Below are 17,996 nucleotides of genomic sequence, written 5' to 3'. Positions count from 1 at the left end.
ATGATGGTAATTTAAGGTTGACAAATCACAATGGTAATTTAAGGGTGATAATTCACCGTGCAAAGTGGTGCCTTCACCCTGCCCTGGTGGCCAAAGGGTTTTTTACCAGGGGCTGCTTTTCTGCTGTTCCTGAATGTTTTATTACGAGACAACTGAACCTTAACACGCTTTGTGTGTCCAGGTCAAGAAAGTCACTGTCCTATCTTCTGAGAGACAGGTTGGTGGGCTTGAGGTAAAGCTGCTGCTCTGATCTGTGCTTCTGAACCAGACTTGCTATTGCAATGGCACCGAGCAAAAACTCGACAGCAGCTGCTGGATAACGTTTTTTTCTTTTGGCTACATGAAGTAGTTTCATAACTCACACCCAGAGGTCTTTGGCTCTTTGCTGCAGCTTTTGCAGCTTTCAGTTTTTGCTTATTTTGGTGCATGGCTGGTTCGAAAAAGCTGCATGAACGATATAACCGTGTACTCGGCGAGAAAAGCAATTCTGAAAGTTTTAACTGTTCCCTGTTCTTTTTATGTTGTCTTTCTTTCCGTTTCTTTGTTGTTTTAACAATCATGTTACTCTGGCATTTTATATTTTCTTTTGCTGCCCAGTCTCCCAGCTACTTTCTCCCCAATTCTCACCACTTAGGGGTGTGCAAAGAACCAGTCCCAAAATACCGCACTGACCAGAGGAGGTTGGCTCATCTGAGGGAGCTTAGAGCCAAGTTTTTCCTCTCCTAAGTACACTTGGATTTGCCCAGGGCTGCCAAACTAAAGGGATGGAGAGTTACTGCACAGCAACATTCCCACAGTCTTTTCTTTCTTCAGCAGAAGTGCTGGAGGCTTTGCATGGTCCTGTGTGCTGATTTACTCATTCCGGGTTTTTGACGTTCCTCAGACTCCAGAAACAAAAGTGCTAAAACACGGAGCAAAAATTCCAGGAGCTTGCAGTGCTCCCACTGCCATCCTGCCCGTTCCACACGTGGCATTTCTGAGAATAGCAATTTTACACTTGTTCCAGTAGAATTTTCAGACCAATCAGTGTTTTGATACTCTGGTCAGAACTTTGGAAAAAGCCTTTTGTATCTGCTCTGCAGTCTGGCTGTTCCATGGGATTTGCCAAACGCTGGTTTTAAGGGTAGATTAGGAAGCTGTCAGAGACCACCTTTTGTACTGCACCATTCCTGTTTCTAATGCCTCCAACTTTTTTCTCGACCATTCCAATTCCAAAACGCTCCAGGAGGTTCTGAGCACCTGCTTTCCTGGCAGGGCAGGCACAAACCACCACAACCCTGATCCAGATGTTGATCAGCTCTGCAGGGAGGACATGGTTCTGTAGCTCCAAGGCTCGTGTGGCCCAGGCCACCGGCTGCTCTGCTCCCCAGGGCAGTTTATTTTATGTTGAGAAGAGCTGTCCTAATGCTTTGCACACCTCCAAGTGTCACTTTTGGGCACTTTCCATCTGTCATTTTTGTTCATCTCTCTCTGTCTTTCTTGATCTTCTACCACGAAAGCAGAAACGGGAACGTCCTCTGTTAGTACAGGATGAAGACAAATTAAAAAAGCAGCAGATACCTACTGAGACAGCCTTTCCCCGGCCAGCAAGTGAAGAAACTCTTCCAAAGGTTTCAATTGCAATTCCTGAAGAGCAGAAAGCACTCAAAAAGTGTCAGCTGTACTCTAGCATTTTTCCTTCTCCACGCATTCCCTTTATGATGTCCTTTCTCCTCGTTGTAGCGCTGACTGTTTGGTGGCTGCTCTTTCTCTGAGTGGCAACAGGGTCGTGTTGAAACCTCAAGACCAAAGCTCCTGAATTTCTTGGCCGTAGCCTCTGCTGCATCTTCCTTGTCCTGGTCTTTGATCTCTCTAGTTCGCTGTCCCGGGGAGGGACATCCCGCGACCGTCCTGTTAAACCCCTCTGTGTGTCCTTGTGTGGCTGGGATGGGACCTGGCAGGAGTGGTCTGGGATTGCCAGGTCCCTTCTGGAAGTCCTCCTACTGTGCAAAAGCAAATTCTTTGAACCCTGTTCCTGATTGCTGTGAGAGAGCAGACGGGGAGAGGAAGTGATGGGAGGAGTCGCTGGCTTCCTGTGAGCCCCTGTAGACTTCACATAGGAATTGCTGGAAAATTGCTTTAAAACTTGTTGTTTTTAATGTAAGATGTTCAAAAACTGGAGAACCTTTGATACTGGTCCAAAAGAGGCTTGGCAGTAATCTGCTGAATTATGGAATCCTGGAATGGTTTGGGTTGGAAGGGACCTTAAAGCCCATGTCATTCCAACCCCCTGCCAGGAGCAGGGACACCTTCCACTAGCCCAGGTTGCTCCAAGCCCTGTCTAACCTGGCCTTGGACACTTCCAGGGATGGGGAGTCCACAACCTCTCTGGGCAACAAGAGGTTGAATCTCTGGGAAGAATATCAGGATCTAATCCATAACCACCCCTTTCCTAGGAAACTCAGATTGGCATTTCAATACAAAGTACTGGTTCTCACTGCTGTTGGTGATGACTCAGGGACAGGGACAGGCAGCTTTTCTTTTCCCAGTGGGTGAAGCCTTTGGCAAAGCATCCCGGCTTCCCTCTCCACCCCTCTTCACGTGTCCAAGAAAATACACAGTGTTGCAGGAGAAAACCCACTGCAAGGAGATATTAATTGTCAACCTAGATTAATCATGTCTTGGAATCTGATGGTCTCGGTGCGCTCGGGATGTGTTTTGTTTCATTTGTGTGGAACTAATGGACTCGTGTTTGCTGAGGTCACAGGGCTGGAGTCACCTGCTGTTTTAACATCCCCTCTGTTGCCATGTTGGCTTGGCCACATCAGGACACACTTCTAAATGTTAAAGCCCTCGATTGTTTTTGACTTCTTTACCCAAACCCTTGCATGCTGCTTGTTGTTTACTGCCTACAGTGTAAATGTGTGGATGATGCTCCTGTTTATCCCAGTTCTCCTGGCTGAGCTGTGCAGGCTCCAGCCCAGCTGGGCTGAGCAGAGCTGCTTTGTGAGCTGGAGGGAAGGTGGGACTTTGTGTCTAAGGGGTTTCTTTTCTGTAAATAGTAAAGATGGGGCTGAGCTGAGCCCCCCGTGTCTCCTTTCAGCACTAATCCGTGTTTTCCTGCAGCTGCTGGAGGATTGGGCTGGACACAGTTACTCTGGGAACAGCCCCCAGTGCCACCAGTGGTGGCAGCTGCTCCAGCAACACGGGAGAGAAAGGAGCAGACCTCTATTACAGGGACTAAAATGTGTGAATATATATAAATACATGTATTTATAACCCTTTCTAGATCTGTATCCATGTGAACAGTGTTATTTAGGAAGCAGATAAGCTTGCAGGAATAAGGCAAACATGGCATGTGCTGTCTGGTCAGAGGGTCTGTGGTGTGTCACGGACCACTCGAGCCACCTCTTGCTTTCAGTGTACAGGTTGAGGCTCTAAATGCTGTCTCAGAAACTTAGATTGGTAGTGAAACTCTTTGTTTTAGTCCCACAGGAATCTTTCTAGTTCCTCTTGTACCCTGCTCTGATTAGTTCACCGGTTTGTGCCTTTAGGACTTTGTTTTGTGAGGATGCTGATTTTTCATTGGAAAAGATTCTTCCCTTTTTAATACACTGCCTTTAATACACAGTCTTCCTCCTTCAGTGCTTGGAAGTGTAGGAGTCAGAGGGTTGTTGTCCAGGTGTCCAGGTGAAGGAAAGTGTCAGCAGGCTGTGTCCCTGCATCCTTGGAGCATCCCTTGGAATGCACTTGAACTCCAGCGAGTTCGGGGTGGAGTTTAGGAAGACAAAAGTGGGCCCTGGAGAGGAGAGGTGGAATGAGATGTTGAGGTGCCACGTGCAGAAGATGCAGGATGGAAGAAGCCAGGGGGATGCTTCTGGCTGGGATTCCCTGCCTGCATCTCCTTCCCAAAATTGGAACAGACATGATGAAAAACAGGGACTGTTTGCTCTCCCCAACCTGGCTGGGGAGGGAAGGGATGGGAGTTGTGTGGGTGTCTCTTTGTTCATTTTCTGTCCATATTTCCTGGAGAAGAGCGGCTTAAACACAACAGGTGCTCCCTTCCCAAAGCCATTGCTCGGGATCCCTCTTGGAATGCACAGCTGAGGTTCCTGTGTGTGTCTTTTTGGTTCCTTGACAAGGACTTGGAAGCCACATGGGTGGCTTTGGCAAAGCCATGGTTTCTGTAGCTCTGTCACCCAATTCCAAAGGACCTGAAGTTTAAAACTCTTTGCCCAGAGCAATATCTGACCAGAGTGCTCAGGGTGTCTCATCCCAGAGGGATGAGAGGTGGGCTCTGCCACTTCAGCTCAATTCTGTAATTCTTTAATTCAAACGGTCTCTTTCTCTCTCTTTTTTAATCTTGAGATAAGGCTGGTTGTCTTCAGCAAAAAACCTTGGAAACTTTACACTCTGAGAACACTCAGGAACATTTTTGGGATTTGTATACCAGTTATCACTGCAGAGTATAAAGAAATGGAACAAATGCTTTCTGTTTCTCTGGCAGTTTAGAGGCCAGTTATATTCCTCCAGGTGGGTATGATCCCTCCTGACAGAGAATTCCTGTAGCTTTATCAGGAACAGAAACCTCATCCATCTGATGCCACAGGGATGTGCCCTCTGGGCTCCAGCCCCTTTTCCAGTCCCTCCTCTGCTTTTTTTCCTGTTTACTTGCAAGGCAAAGGGAGTGACAGTCCATGGCATTCCGTGTAAGGTCTCGTTCCTGCACGTTCTCTCTCCCATTTGTGCACATTCCTGTCCCTTACACCTTGGTGCTGTGGTTTCACCCTTTTCCCTTGGTGTCTGTGCAGGACTCAGCCCTCAGAGGAGGGATTTTGGGATGCCTGCTGTCATCCTTTGAGCACAGGGAGAGCTCACTGACTCTAGTGCTGTTTAAGAGCAGAGGTCTCAGGGGTTTTGTAAAGGAACCAACTCTGTACCACTCCCTGTTTTCCTCAGGAACAAACTTGCTGGGAACACTGGCAATCCCTGGCCGCCTGCCCTGACACTGGCACCCATTGACAGGGATTCACACACCCATGCCAGGCTGTGAGGGATGGAGAACTGAGTTATCCCTTCCTAGATCCTTCCAGGATCCTGGAATTGTCTGCAGCGCGTAACCTCCTCCCAGCTGGCATGAGAAATCCTGATTTTTCAATGTGGCCTGCTGCAGAAAATGACATTTTGGTGACTCTGGCACACCAGGATAAGTCTGACAGCAGTTTTGATGTTAATTAGGCTTTCCCAGTGTTTTGTGGTGTGGTCACTCGGCTCTTTGGTGCTCCTGTGTGGGATCCCCTTAGGAGCTGTCAGGGCTCCAGCATTTTCCATCGTGATTGGTGTGGTTGGCTCCACACTCACTTTCTGAAACTTCTTACCCTGGTTCCATCTCTTCTCAACACCACCTAAAACATACATGAATCTCTTGTGCTTTCCTGCTTTAGGAAAAGGTGGACATCAGTAATTTTAAGCAGCAAAATGCTGCTGGTGGCTTGGAACTCGGGTTCAGCTCCCAGGCCGTGCTGGGTGTCGGGCTCTGCATGTGCTGATGCTCGAGGTGTTCACTGCTGCAAAACAACATCCCTTTTTTCTTTCCCACTGTTAAAAGTGAGCAGGTAAATGAAGGTGTTGGCTGCTTCTCCTGCCACGTGCTGCCTCTCTTGGGGGGTCAGTAGAAGATGAGCTGAGGACTCTCCATGGGCAGGTCAGGGCATGGAGTTCAGCCAAGACCAGCTCCCCTCCCTTGCAGTTTGTGCAGTGGTGACCCCAAAGAGTAGGTATTCCCTGTTTCCCTCCTGAAGTAACAAGGAGAAGTGGATTTCCTCAACGTGGCACCAAGGGAGTAGTTTGTGTTTGGAGGAAAGAGGCTGGGCTGGCCTTGCTGTGTCTGTACCATGGGGCTCCTGGGAAGGTTGTCATAAAATCATGGAATATCCTGAGTTGGAAGGGACCCATAAGGAACACAGAGTCCAACTCCTGATGGTTGTGGGCAAAGTGTCTTTCACTTCACATCAGTGTCAGTAATTTGTCACTCTGAGAATTATTCCACTTTGTTGGGTTTTCTTTTTTCTGGTCGTGAGTTGCTGGCACCTGTTCTGACCTACAGAATGAGGAAGGAAGCTTTCTGGGTAAATTCAGCCTCAAAAAAGGATTATGGATTCATGCAGGAACTCTCTGGTCTGTACTTGGTAGTGGGAGACACTGGAGAACCTGTCAGTGGTGGTTCCTCTCGTGTCCCTGTTTGTGTCCATCATGGTTTGTGAGGCTGGAGGGAAGGACTGGCCTTGCTTTGGGCCCCTTTGGGATCTTCTATCAGTGGTACACAGTGGTGTTGGGTCAGTTTGTGGGGACTAAAAACACTTTCTTTTTTACCTAAAATGCTCTCTTTCGGAACACTTTTTCGGTTTTGTATTTTTTCTCAGATTTTCCTTTGTAAATATGTACATTTATCATTAATAAATGTTGTTGCAAATCACATCCTCCTTTCCACTGCTTATTAACAAAAAAAGCTGTGTTAACAACCTGTGTTAATTAATTGCTTGGACTAACCCTCTGTATTCCTTTCTCAAACCAGAAACCATCAGACCTTGGGTCACTGCTGGTGGCTTTCAGAGTGTTGGGTCAACTGGACACTCTTGGGTGTGGGTTTAGTGCTCTTGGGGAGAGGGGACACACAGCTCTGAGCTTTTAAACTGACTGGAATAACTTGACTGAGGATTAAATCCAGCTTGGTTTAAGACAGGCTTTGTTTGCAGGGAGGTCAGAATGTTCAGCCCTCTACCAAATGCTTGATGTCACACTAACACCTTCTCCCTCTTCGCTTCAGACACTGAATGGTAGGAAAAAGCAATTGCAGAAAGTTGTTCTGAGGGCAGAGGTGATGCAGATCCTGCACAACTCAGCTGTGAGAGCCTCTGTCTGAGGACAAAAATGCTCCTTTTGGGTTTTGTAAGTGAAGAAGCCACGTTCTTAATGAACCACCATTTGTCTGCTCCATGACAGGACACGAGCCTCTGGTTGGGTTTTGGCTGGTTGGAGCTCAGGTTGTGTTCAGAGACTGTATCAAGAGTAATTTTTGATTCTAACTGCCAGCTTTTCTTTGGTGAGATTATTTATTCTGGATAAAGCATTTGGCTCATCCTGTGCTGTCACAAGGGATCCCAGGAAGGCAGATCTGGCTGCTCGTGCTGCTGCTCCCTGGGACGAGCCTGGCACCAGAGCAGAGCTTTAACTTCATTTATAAAATGAGGGAAGCAAAAGCAGCAGAACAAAATTGATATCAGTTGTAAACTCTGATGTGCTATCCCTTCTTTGCCAGAGGCAACTCTTGCAGTGCCACTGGTTTGTTCTCTGCAGGGGGAATTTGGAATAAGAAGCTGCTCATCCCCCACAAAAGGGATGGGAAGAGGACCTGGGATGGGTGGACAGAGAAATCATATTGCCCAACAAGGAATTGTATTGCCCAACCACCTTATTTTGATAATTTAAGTGTTGACCTTGATGTGGTTTCATGTTGCCAAGTCCTCAATGCAGTGGTTGGAGGTGGTTGCTGTATGTTGTGTAATATCCTAAATTCTTGCTCAGGACTTGAATTTTGAAGCTTCTAGCACATTGTGTCTTTTCTAGCATTACTTTTAATTTTGGTCAAAATCTCTTTTATCCTTCTGTTGTCTGACTAGGCTGGTCAGGATGTGATCAGATCAATGGCAATTAAAAAGATCCATCCAAGCCCACAAATCCATAGGTAATGTCTGTCCTTTTCAATGTCAGGGTGTGTTGAACAGCTTCTAAACCTTTTTTAACTTCTATCTTTAAGGCAAAGCAGTTCTGTAAGGCAATGGCAGGTACTGTAAAATAAGGCTCTCTTGTTTTCTGCTTTATAATACTTTTTACCCAAGTGCTTTGCCAGCTGTGAGATTGAGCATCAGTTGATCTGGGAGCGTTCTCTGGTGAGTGTGGTTTGCTGCCAAAGCAACATCATCTCCTTGTGCATCCCTAGATGGTCACTCTGAGCCTGTGAGCTTCTGTGGATCCGTGTTTGGGGATAACCTAATAACAGCCTTCACAATTCCATTGCCACCCTGGAAAAGAACAGGATTGGGAAGTACTGACCAGCTGGGATTTCCAGTGTGTCATGTGGTGGTTGTAAGGAGTTAGTGAGCACTGTAACTTCATGGGCTTATTAATTTTTATGAAATGTCTTTAGTAACTGGCAGTTGGCACCACTTTAGCACTCCTTAAGTCTCCTGCAGGATGGGGTTTGGGATGAGAATAATGGTTTGGGATGAGAATAATGGAATATTCTACAGAGAGAGGCAGCAGCATGAAAACAACACCCACTCCAACAGCTCAGGGCAGTTGGTTCATACAAATAATCCTGATGCAAAACAGTAGGTTCTTGAAAAAATACAGGCAAATTTATACAAAAACACTTTAAAAAAAAAAACCAAATCCTTTTGGCCACTGATATCAACCATGTAATTAAGCCTGTTATTAATTTATCCCCAGTCTGAGTTATTGTGTGGCACTTTACACTGCAACGCTTCAGCTGAGTCCTCAGGTGCACAAAGGTCTGTATTTAGGGGGTGGTGCTTTAGTTGCATTCCTGTCTGGGGCAGTTTGTTTCTTCTGGGGCATTGCATCCTGTCCTTTATTTAATTTACACTGTGTTTGGCTGCTTTGTGCTTGATTTAGGCCTTGCTGGTTTGGGGTTGTGTCCGTGGAAATGAGTAGTTGGCAGCCCAGGCACCTCTCAGGTTTCCTGGGTCTCAAGGAGAGCTTGGAACTCTGCAAATCTGAGCCCTAAACATAGGGATGCTTTTGCATTTGCAATTGGAAATAAATCTTGATAAGATCAGAATTTGTAGCAGATGCTGAAATTCCCAAGGGGGGGAGTTTTATAGAGATAGTTTTATCTGGAAACAAATACCTTTCCATTGCTCTCTCTTCTTACCAGTGGAATAGGAAGGCAAGGCAAAAAGTGCTTCTGATCAGTTGATCTTATCAGGATTTCATTCTGTCTTTCCAGCCTGCATGTTTGCTGCTGCACTTGGCTCTACTGGTACCAGGGTATGCTTGGCACAGGCTCCATTCCAGCTTTCCCTTCCTTTGTGCCTCTGTCATGCAAGATACTTCCAAAATGCAAATTATTTTCTCTGTCTGTGAAAGGGATTTGGGAAGATGTTTTGACTGCATACAGGGTTTTGTCTCTTAAATAGCTCAATGTTTGTGTAGCTGGTTAATCTGCTTTGTTTTATCTGTTATTCTTGCTCTTGGTTGAGTGGTGCCCCAGCTGTTTTGTAAGGAAATCTCACTCCTAAGGCATGTTCCATTAAACCTCAGAAGATGTGCTGTATCTTCTCAAGATCCCATGAGTAATTTGCAAGGTTTAGCATATATAATTAAGGGAAAATCATAATATTGGCAGTGTATAAATTCAGGTTTTAAAACAAGATTAAGGCACGGGTGTTCAACGCTGATAACCCCATTTCTGTTCTGTTTTGTGGAATATTGCAGTGGAGTATCTTGTGTTGGGCAAATGAGGATGGATATAGAATCATGGAATATCCTGAGCTGGAAGGGACCCCCAAGGATCATCCATCCAGCTCCAGGCCCTGCACAGACACCTCAACAATCCCACCCTGTCCCTCAAAGCATTGTCCAAACCTCCTGGAGCTCTGGCAGCCTTGGGGCTGTGCCCACTGCCCTGGGGAGCCTGGGCAGTGCCCAAACACCCTCTGGGGGAAGAACCTTTTCCTAAAATCCAACCTAACCCTGCCCTGACACAGCTCCAGCCGTTCCCTGGCTGCTGTCCCTGCTCCCCCAGAGCAGAGATCGGAGCTGCCCCTCAGGAGGAAGCTGCAACCCCTGCCATGAGGTCTCCCCTCAAATATTCCTTTGGAAGAGGACTTGTGGAACTGGATTTTGATCAGAAATAACACTCCACTGTGGGCACAGTCTGACCTGACCATCTCAGTGCTGCTCCTTGTCCCTTCACTCTTGTTAAGTGCATTTTGCTCAGCAATATCCCAAGGACTTAAGAGAAGCCCGAGAGACTGGAAATCCTAATGGATAGAAATCCTTACAGCTAATCCATCTGCAACATAAAGGAGCAGAGAACTGAAAAATACCCATGAGGAGTTAGGGAAGAGTCATTTCTCGAAATGACTCTAAAAAAAGCATCTATTTGTTCCTGCATAAAGCAGCCCCTGGTCTTACCCTCCCATCGAGTTGTGCCATTACATGAGGTCAATCAGGGTGAGAACCTCTGGTGTGTAAAAAATGCATTGTGCCAGATGTCCCACGGGCTTCAGACCTCACAATTTAAGCACAGATTACAGTTTTTTGGTTGCCCAGGGAATCTTCTTATTAGAAAGTGAGGCAACGGTTTCTGTTTGTCTTAACACCACCACCAAAATTGGAATTACAGTTGGCAAAATGGACTTGCCGTGTTTTTGTGAGAATTTAATCCCTGTTTTTCTATTAATAGATATGTGGCTGTTTCTGTGCAAAGTAACCAGAAATCAGCCATGAGGTTAATTACTGAAAAGGGATAGTCCCTTGGGGTTTTCCCTCCTGTTCCCCTGATTCTGGATGATGTGACAGCTTGAATACCTGTAAATTGTGGGGCCTGTAACTGCTAATTCTGCCTTTCCTTGGAGGCAGATTTCCATGTCAATAAGGAGAGAAACTCAATTTCCAGCACATTGTCTTGTTCCTGTTTTAACTCTTGCTTTCTGTCACTGGTGTTCCCCCCTGGCTCGAGGGCTCCCAGAGGTGCCAGAAGACCTGGGTGAGACCTTGCTAAGGAGCTGAACAGGAGCAGGAATCTGATTCTCTCAGCTGTTCCTAACTTGTGGATATTCACACAACAGTTTTCCCAGTGCCACAAGGACATTGTGTCAGTTATCCTGGAATTACAACAGCCAGGAGGGTGCTCAGAGGGGGGGGTGAGCATTCCCAGGATGGGGAAAGAGCAAAGCACAAGGTTCTGTGGATTGTCGGGCACGGAAATTCTGGGCTTGTTCTTTTCGCTCCGTGTGCAGCTTCAAACACTGTATAAAGTATTTCAGTGAGTTGAAAGCAAAATTGGGGGATAGGTTTTGGGATAGTGGGTGGGTTTTGTTGCACATGGGAATTTTGGATGTGCACAAGTCCCCACCTGCTACACTGAAATTGTTCCTGTTTCCAAACCGGGCGAAAAGCGCTTAGTGGTGGCTCTTCCTTTAGGTGCAGGGAGTTGTTTTTATATTAATTCCTTAAAATTTAGAAGGGTGGATTATTAATGTACCGGGAAGGCTGTGTCAGTAAATGCACTGGGTACCTCACATGGCTTTTCAGTGTCCAGCCCCACTGTTGCATGTGTTACTGGATGATACCTGATAACAAAGCGATGTTTTGCCTTGATGCCTCCTGCCCTCCTGCTCTCCCTAACGCTTCTCTTTCTCTCTCTCTCTCTCTCTCTCTCTGGCCTTTTTTGTGTATCCGTTTCTTTTTAGAAAATGAGTGACTTTTCCTCCCAAGAGGATGTGGCTGCAGTGCCAGAGAGGAGCAGTGTTAACTCTGGCTTTGCATGGGAGGGCTCAAAGCAGTCGGTAGCTTTTAGTGAGACCCCAGTGCCACCTGCCTCAGAGCCTTCTCCCAGCCAGCACTTCGGTGCTTCCTCCCTAAGCAGCGAGGAGGAGGAGGAGAAGGAGGAGGAGGAGGAGGCAGCTCCCAGCCTCCCTGCCAGCAAGGAGGACCTGACATGTGGAAAGGGGGTTTGTGTGGATGTGGAGAAGGACTCGGAGCTCTCTGAGCTGGAGCCCCCCACCAGCCCTGCACCTCCCCGGCAGCCCTGGGGAGAGGAGGAGGAGGAGGAGGAGGAGGTGGCAGAGGATGGTGAAGACAGCTTTGCCTTTAGAAAGCCCCATGGAGAGTGTCACAACTCAGATGCTCCCAACGGGCTGCCCGTGGTCATTCGCTGCTTCCAGGTAGTGAGCCCAGCTCCTGCACCCCCAAACCCGGCTGCCTCTGGAGTGGGAACCCAAACACTGCAGCAAGCAGATGCCATGGACCTGGAGAGGAGCTGGCTTTGCTTGGCTTGGACTCGTGCTTGAAGTTAATGACCTGGTTAAATCTCCCAACAATCAGTGTGCACGAGCCCCTCTCGATTTATCTCCGCATTAAATACAAGCCCCTCTCAATTTGTCTTTCTGCCTTGAACACAGTCACTGCAGTGCAGTGCCCTTTGCTTTTCTGGGATCAAAGCATCCTGTGGCACCCCCCCAGAAAGGCTCCAAACCCTTGTGATTTTAGTTCCTCCCGGATTTTGCCAGCTCCTGCTGGAGCCTCAGCGCAGCAGAGCAAATTGGAAGCGCTGTCCAAGGTGTTTCCTCGTGCCCTTGGTGCTCCCCACCGGGGAGGTATTTTTGCCTGCTTCAGTGTTGATGTTGCTTTTGGCTCAGTAGGTGCCCATTCCCCTGCTAACGATCACGGTGGCATCTGGCAGGTTTGGGGATGGTGAGCAGAAATTGAGCCCTCTGGGAAAGCACTGGGTCTAAACTAACTCTGTCTTCTTCTGGATGATCATCAGGTGGTGGAACAACTGATTTCTCTTTCCCCCTCCCCCCTTCATTGTCTTTCTGTTTTATCTGACATTGATTTAATAAAAGTTTAAGATCTGACAAGGACTTTCAATACTACAGTTGCACTTGGAGTCAGGATAAAGCTGCTCAGTTGTGATCAAGTCTTTGTGTGCCCAGGGTTGGTGTTAATCCTGACATTGGCATCAGCAGATGAGGATCCTCTTCCCCTGGCAGCTGGCAGTGAACTTTTGGTAATTAGGAAGTTAAGAATCAGTGGAGACAGTGTCTTTGTGGTGTTGTGACACACCAGTTAACCCCCTGATTCCTGGTTTGGGCTCACCAGAGGTGGGAAAGGGCTGGAGGATTTTGCTGCCTGTCTAATCCTCACTCCCAGTCTCTGCCCTCTGAGCAGTTCCAGAGCCTCAAACCCAAAGATTCCCAGGCTGCCCTTGGTTTGCTTTTATCAGATCAGTGTCAGAACCCTTGCCAGCAGCACGGTCAGGATGAGGAGGTGGGAACTGGGTGTTCACAAGGTGTTTCTAACCCTGTCTCACAGCCCCCCCTGGTGAAGACACAGACTGTCACCATCTCTGACGTGTCCAGCGCCATCAAAAGCGAAATTCCCACAAAAGAAGTCCCCATTGTCCACACAGAGACAAAGACCATCACCTATGAAGCTGCACAGGTAAGGTGTGTTCTGATTAATTTCCCAGGGGCTTAATTAAACTCAAGGAAGTGTTTTCTTTCCCAACCCTCAGGATGAGACAGCAGCACCTGCCATTCTCCACACATCCAAGTCACAGCACAGACATTAACTGATGCTGTGGACACTGCTTCCAGGTGCATCTGGTATTTTTAGAGAAACAGTAGTTTTGCTATCCCTGAAGAGTAATTATTTTTTCAAGATGTGCATTCTAACAGAATTTATCTTCAGCCACTGGTGGCTTTGGGATGCAGACTGGACCATATGGAGTTGACCTGAGCTGGCCTTTCTTTCTGCAGGAGATGTCTTGTCTTGTTTTCCTTTGCTGTTTATGCCTCTTCAGAACTTGGTTTATAAATTATTTGCTAATCCTTTAGGTTTCAACCTGAAAAGGTTGTTGAACACCGAAAGTTTTGTATAAAATACAACCAGACTGGGGATGTGGTGATTGGAAACTGGAAAAGTTAATGGAGTGATACCAGTGTACAAAGGTCATATTGATTGCTAAGGTTAAAATTAATCCTCAGTCTAAACCAGGTTTTATCAAATGATTTGGGCTGGAAGGGACTTTAAATGCCATCCAGTTCCATTCCCTGCCTTTAGCATGGACACTTTCCACATCCCATGGACTGTGCTTGTCTAATTTGGGATTCTTGAGGAATCCCATGACTGTTCAGCATCTGTCCCAGTTGCAGAAGTAGAGGAGTCGTTCACACAAAGATGATGAGCATTGCCCTGATCTTCAGTAGATGAATAGAGGAGTTTTGCTCCCACTGGGAAATGAAAAGGAAAAGTGAATCTCCCAGGCTGGGAGCAGTGGATGTGAGATGTGCCACGGGATCTCTTCGGTCTGTGGAAAATGGTCCCACCTTGTGGTAACTCCAGATATTGTCCCACTGCCGAGCTGGGAATGCTGCCCAGTGGGGACAGGGACAGGATGAGCTGGCCAGGATGACTTAGTTTAGGATTTTTGGGCGACCTTGAGCGGTCGAGTTGGGCAGGAGGGGATCCAAGAACCAGCTCTAAAAGTTATTCCTGATTCATCAGATGTGTGGTTGTTCCTTGCTTCTGCAGAGATCAAGGAAGGGATATACAAGGTGTTGTCAGAAGGGAGGAAGGGTGACAGGTACCTCCTGAACCAGGTTGTTCTCTTGGCTTTGTGGATCTCCATGGATGCAGGCAGGTGGAATTTGGGATTGGTTTCTGTGTTGATCTCCCTTTGTGGTCCAAGCATGGAGGGGCATGACCAGCACTGCAGGGCCAGCAGTGTGCCCAGATTTGGGAACAGCCCAGCCTTCCTGGTCTGAGGGGTGCCACAGGTCCTCCCTGAGGAGGGATTCTGTGGATCTGTGCTTTTCCAGTCTTAAAAGTCCAGGGACTTCCAGCCTCCAGAGCCCTGCCCAGCCCTCGTGCACCTGGGCACAGGTTGACTTGCTGCATCCCAAGATCCATGATGGAGAGGAGCTTCTGTCCTGGGATTGCTTCCTGCTCTGGTGACATGGAGCCCCTGCTCCTGTCCACACTGCTCAGGGACTGATGGCCTGTCCTTGTGCCCCACAGACAGACGGTGGCAATGGGGATTTAGACCCTGGAATCCTGCTGACTGCCCAGACCATCACTTCGGAAACCACCAGCAGCACCACCACCACCCAGATCACCAAGGTAACACCAGTAAGACAACAGCTCAAACAACAGCCTGATGGAGCAGATGGGCAGAGCTGAATAATAGGGGAAAAAAAACCTCTTGGAAACTCCTTTCAAAAAATATGATTAATACCTGAAACGAAGCACAAGGGGCCCCCAGGTTGCCCACGTTAAGGCTGAATTAGGCATTAATTGCAGCACAGTTGGTGGGCTCTGCCTGTCCTGTGGGGCAGCAGGAAGAACTGTACTGTGAGGAAAAGCTCTTCCCTGGCTCAGCTATAAAAAAATGACTGTTTGACAGTTTTTCTTTGAGCAGCAGCAGTTTCCCCCGTGACTCTGATGCCGTGGCACGACTGTTTGGTGACGCTATTTTTGGATACTTTTAGACAGGCAACCCCAGTGAGCTCCAATTCCTCTGCACTTCCACACTAACAGCAGCTTTTCCTTCTGTTCCAGACTGTAAAAGGTGGCATTTCAGAGACACGGATTGAGAAGAGGATTGTCATCACAGGAGATGCAGATGTAGACCATGACCAGGTGGGAGTGTGGGCGTGATCCAAAGGAGTTTCCCAGAGTTGCCACAAAGGAGACATTCATGCCTGTCCAAAGAAAATGTCACTAAAAAACTGACCCAGGGAAATTGGACTGGGGTAAAAATAAAACTTCCAAACTGATATTTTTTTTTAGCTTGTGGCTGCTCCCATCCCTGGGAGTGTCCAAGGCCAGGTTGGACAGGGCTTGGAGCAACTTGGGCTAGTGGAAGGTGTCCCTGGCCATGACAAGGGGTGGAACTGGATGGGCTTTAAGGTACCTTCCAACCCAGGCCATTCTGTGATTCTATATCAGTAATAAATCCCTTTTTGACATTATGCAGCTGGGCCAGCAAAGCTGAATTCTGTTCTGAAACTGGTGTTGGCAGCAAAGTTTTGGTGCCAGAATTTTTTTGGACAATGGCACTTTAAAAAAAAAAAAATCCATAAAAATGTGAAATAAAAGTTTTCCTTGACATCTGGCTGATCTGAATTAATTTTCCCATAACTTTGAAACACTGTTGCTGCTGTATAGTGCCAGAAGTAATTTCAGAGCACTCAGCACCTGCATTAAATCTCATTGGCTTTATGTAAAACCTTTGTGATGAGTCAGCCCCACTGGCCTCTTGCGTGTGTTGGAAGTGATGATTTTGTCATCAGAGAATTATACTGTGAATTTAAATTTAGTTGCAAGTATCGTGGGGGTGGAGAATATTCTTATGACAAGAACTGGTTTATTAATTCCAACAGAAAATGTCTGAGGTGTCTGAAATGTGCTCATCACACTGGCTGGAAGAATAAACAGGCTTTGCTTGATTGCTCTCATCCATCTGCTACCAGTGGAGAGATGGGAATACTCTTAAAAAACAGTTTTTCTTTTTAGAAATGATGTGATGGCACCACAAGTCACCAAAGTGTGTGGCTGAAGTCCTGGGGACAGTTTTGGGCACCACAAAGATCTCAAGCTAAGACAGTGAAGGGTCTGGAGGGGCCACACAGGTAGCAGCTGAGAGCCCTTGGCTTGTTCAGCTGGATAGGAGGAGACTGAGGGCAGAGCTCAGTGGGGCTGGAGCTGTGCCAGGGCAGGCTCAGGGTGGATCTCAGGCAAAGGTTCTTCCCCCAGAGGCTGGTTGGGCACTGCCCAGGCTCCCCAGGGCAGTGGGCACAGCCCCAAGGCTGCCAGAGCTCCAGGAGGGTTTGGACAACGCTCTGATGGGCAGGGTGGGATTGTTGAGGTGTCTGTGCAGGGCCAGGAGTTGAATGGATGATCATTGTGGGTTTCTCCCAGCTCAGGATATTCTGTCACTCTATGAAGTGGCTGTTCAGCCTGGAGAGGAGAGGGTTGTGTGGAGACCTCAGCAGCCTTCCAGGCCCCAGAAGGGGCCTCCTGGGAAGCTGGAGGGGGACTCTGTCAGGAACAGTAGGGATGGGACAATGAGCAGCGGGTACAAATTGAAAGAGGGGAAATTTAGGTTAGATATTAAGAAGAAATTTTTCACTCTGAGGGTGGTGAGGCCCTGGCACAGGTTGCCCAGTATTCAAAACCAGGCTGGATAAGGCCTCGAGCAACCTGGTCTAGTGGGAGTTCTCCCTGCCCACGGCAGGGGGGTTGGAACTGGATGATGATCTTTAAGGTCCCTTCCAAACCCTTAACATTCTCTAGTTCTGTAAAATTCTTTTTCACTCTCCAGAGTTAGAAGAAGGCTCTCGTGCCCCTGGGGAGAGTGGGTGCCGGGCTCTGAGCCATGCTCTGCCCCACTCTGCCGTGTTCTGACCCGTCCTGCCCCACTCTGCCGTGCCCTGAGACACTCTGCTGTGTTCTGACCCGTCCTGCCCCCCTCTGCCATGCCCTGAGACACTCTGCCCCGTGCTGTGACGCTGTGACACGCTCTGATCCGGGCTCTGACACGCTCTGCCCCCTTCTCTCCTGGCTGTCCCACAGGTCCTGGCGCAGGCGATCAAGGCGGCGAAGGAGCAGCACCCGGACATGTCGGTGACCAAAGTGGTCGTGCACCAGGAGACTGAGATTGCAGAGGAGTAGCCAGGCTGTGTGAGTACAGACACCACCCACGAGGGAGGGATGGGGGCTGCTCCCCTCCCAGGGCACGGGGGTGGGTCTCTGGGCACACAGGGTTTGGCTAAATGTGGTCACAGTGGCAATAAAATGGTTATTGTTCGCTGCTGAGGCTGGTCCTGGTGGATCAGGTGAGGCTGATGAAGGAGGCCCAAATACACACTAATCCTGCTGGGGAGATGAGCCAGAATTGGTTAAAAGCTGCACAGCTCCTGCCATGAGGCTGCTCTGCCTTCCCAAACACCTCTGAGGCACCAGCAGCACATGGAGCCATTGGGGACAGGAGGACTCTGCTTGTGTCAGTGCCAGGGAACCCCTGAGTTGGACCCCAGTTTGCCTGGAAAGATCCCTTTTTGATGAGTTTGGGAAAGAGCTGCTTGAGGAATCCTGGAGCTCTGCCTGTGCCTCAGTGCTGTGAAGTCCATCCTACCCCACACTGGTGATCAAAGAATCCTGGAATGGTTTGGGTTGGAAAGCACTTTAAAGCTCATCCAGTCCCA

General features: G+C 48.1%; 1 protein-coding gene across 9 annotated transcripts in view; it reads left to right on the top strand.

Annotated features, from left to right (window-relative positions):
* The window catches only part of EPB41 (erythrocyte membrane protein band 4.1), an 82,174-nt gene extending 64,663 nt beyond the window's left edge, over window positions 1-17,511 (top strand). For 4 of the 9 annotated variants that reach the window (XM_029963100.1, XM_029963097.1, XM_029963099.1 and 1 more), the window contains 4 exons: window positions 13,102-13,230; window positions 14,809-14,910; window positions 15,349-15,429; window positions 17,365-17,510. In XM_029963100.1, the coding sequence (XP_029818960.1) occupies window positions 13,102-13,230; window positions 14,809-14,910; window positions 15,349-15,429; window positions 17,365-17,463 (411 nt within the window). In that variant the 3' untranslated portion in view covers window positions 17,464-17,510. Of the gene's footprint in view, window positions 1-181; window positions 218-597; window positions 5,290-11,477; window positions 11,952-13,101; window positions 13,231-14,808; window positions 14,911-15,348; window positions 15,430-17,364 lie in introns of those variants that run through there. The other 5 variants (XM_029963094.1, XM_029963095.1, XM_029963096.1 and 2 more) reach the window with 5 other exon arrangements.
* The last annotated feature ends 485 nt before the right edge of the window (window positions 17,512-17,996 follow it).

Source organism: Manacus vitellinus, unplaced genomic scaffold (assembly GCF_001715985.3).
Source record: "Manacus vitellinus isolate BGI_N305 unplaced genomic scaffold, ASM171598v3 scaffold_52_pilon, whole genome shotgun sequence".
In the NCBI taxonomy this organism is placed as follows: Eukaryota; Metazoa; Chordata; class Aves; order Passeriformes; family Pipridae; genus Manacus; species Manacus vitellinus.
The sequence above is the reverse complement of the archived record's forward strand: the minus strand, read 5'-3'. Positions and strand labels throughout refer to the sequence as shown.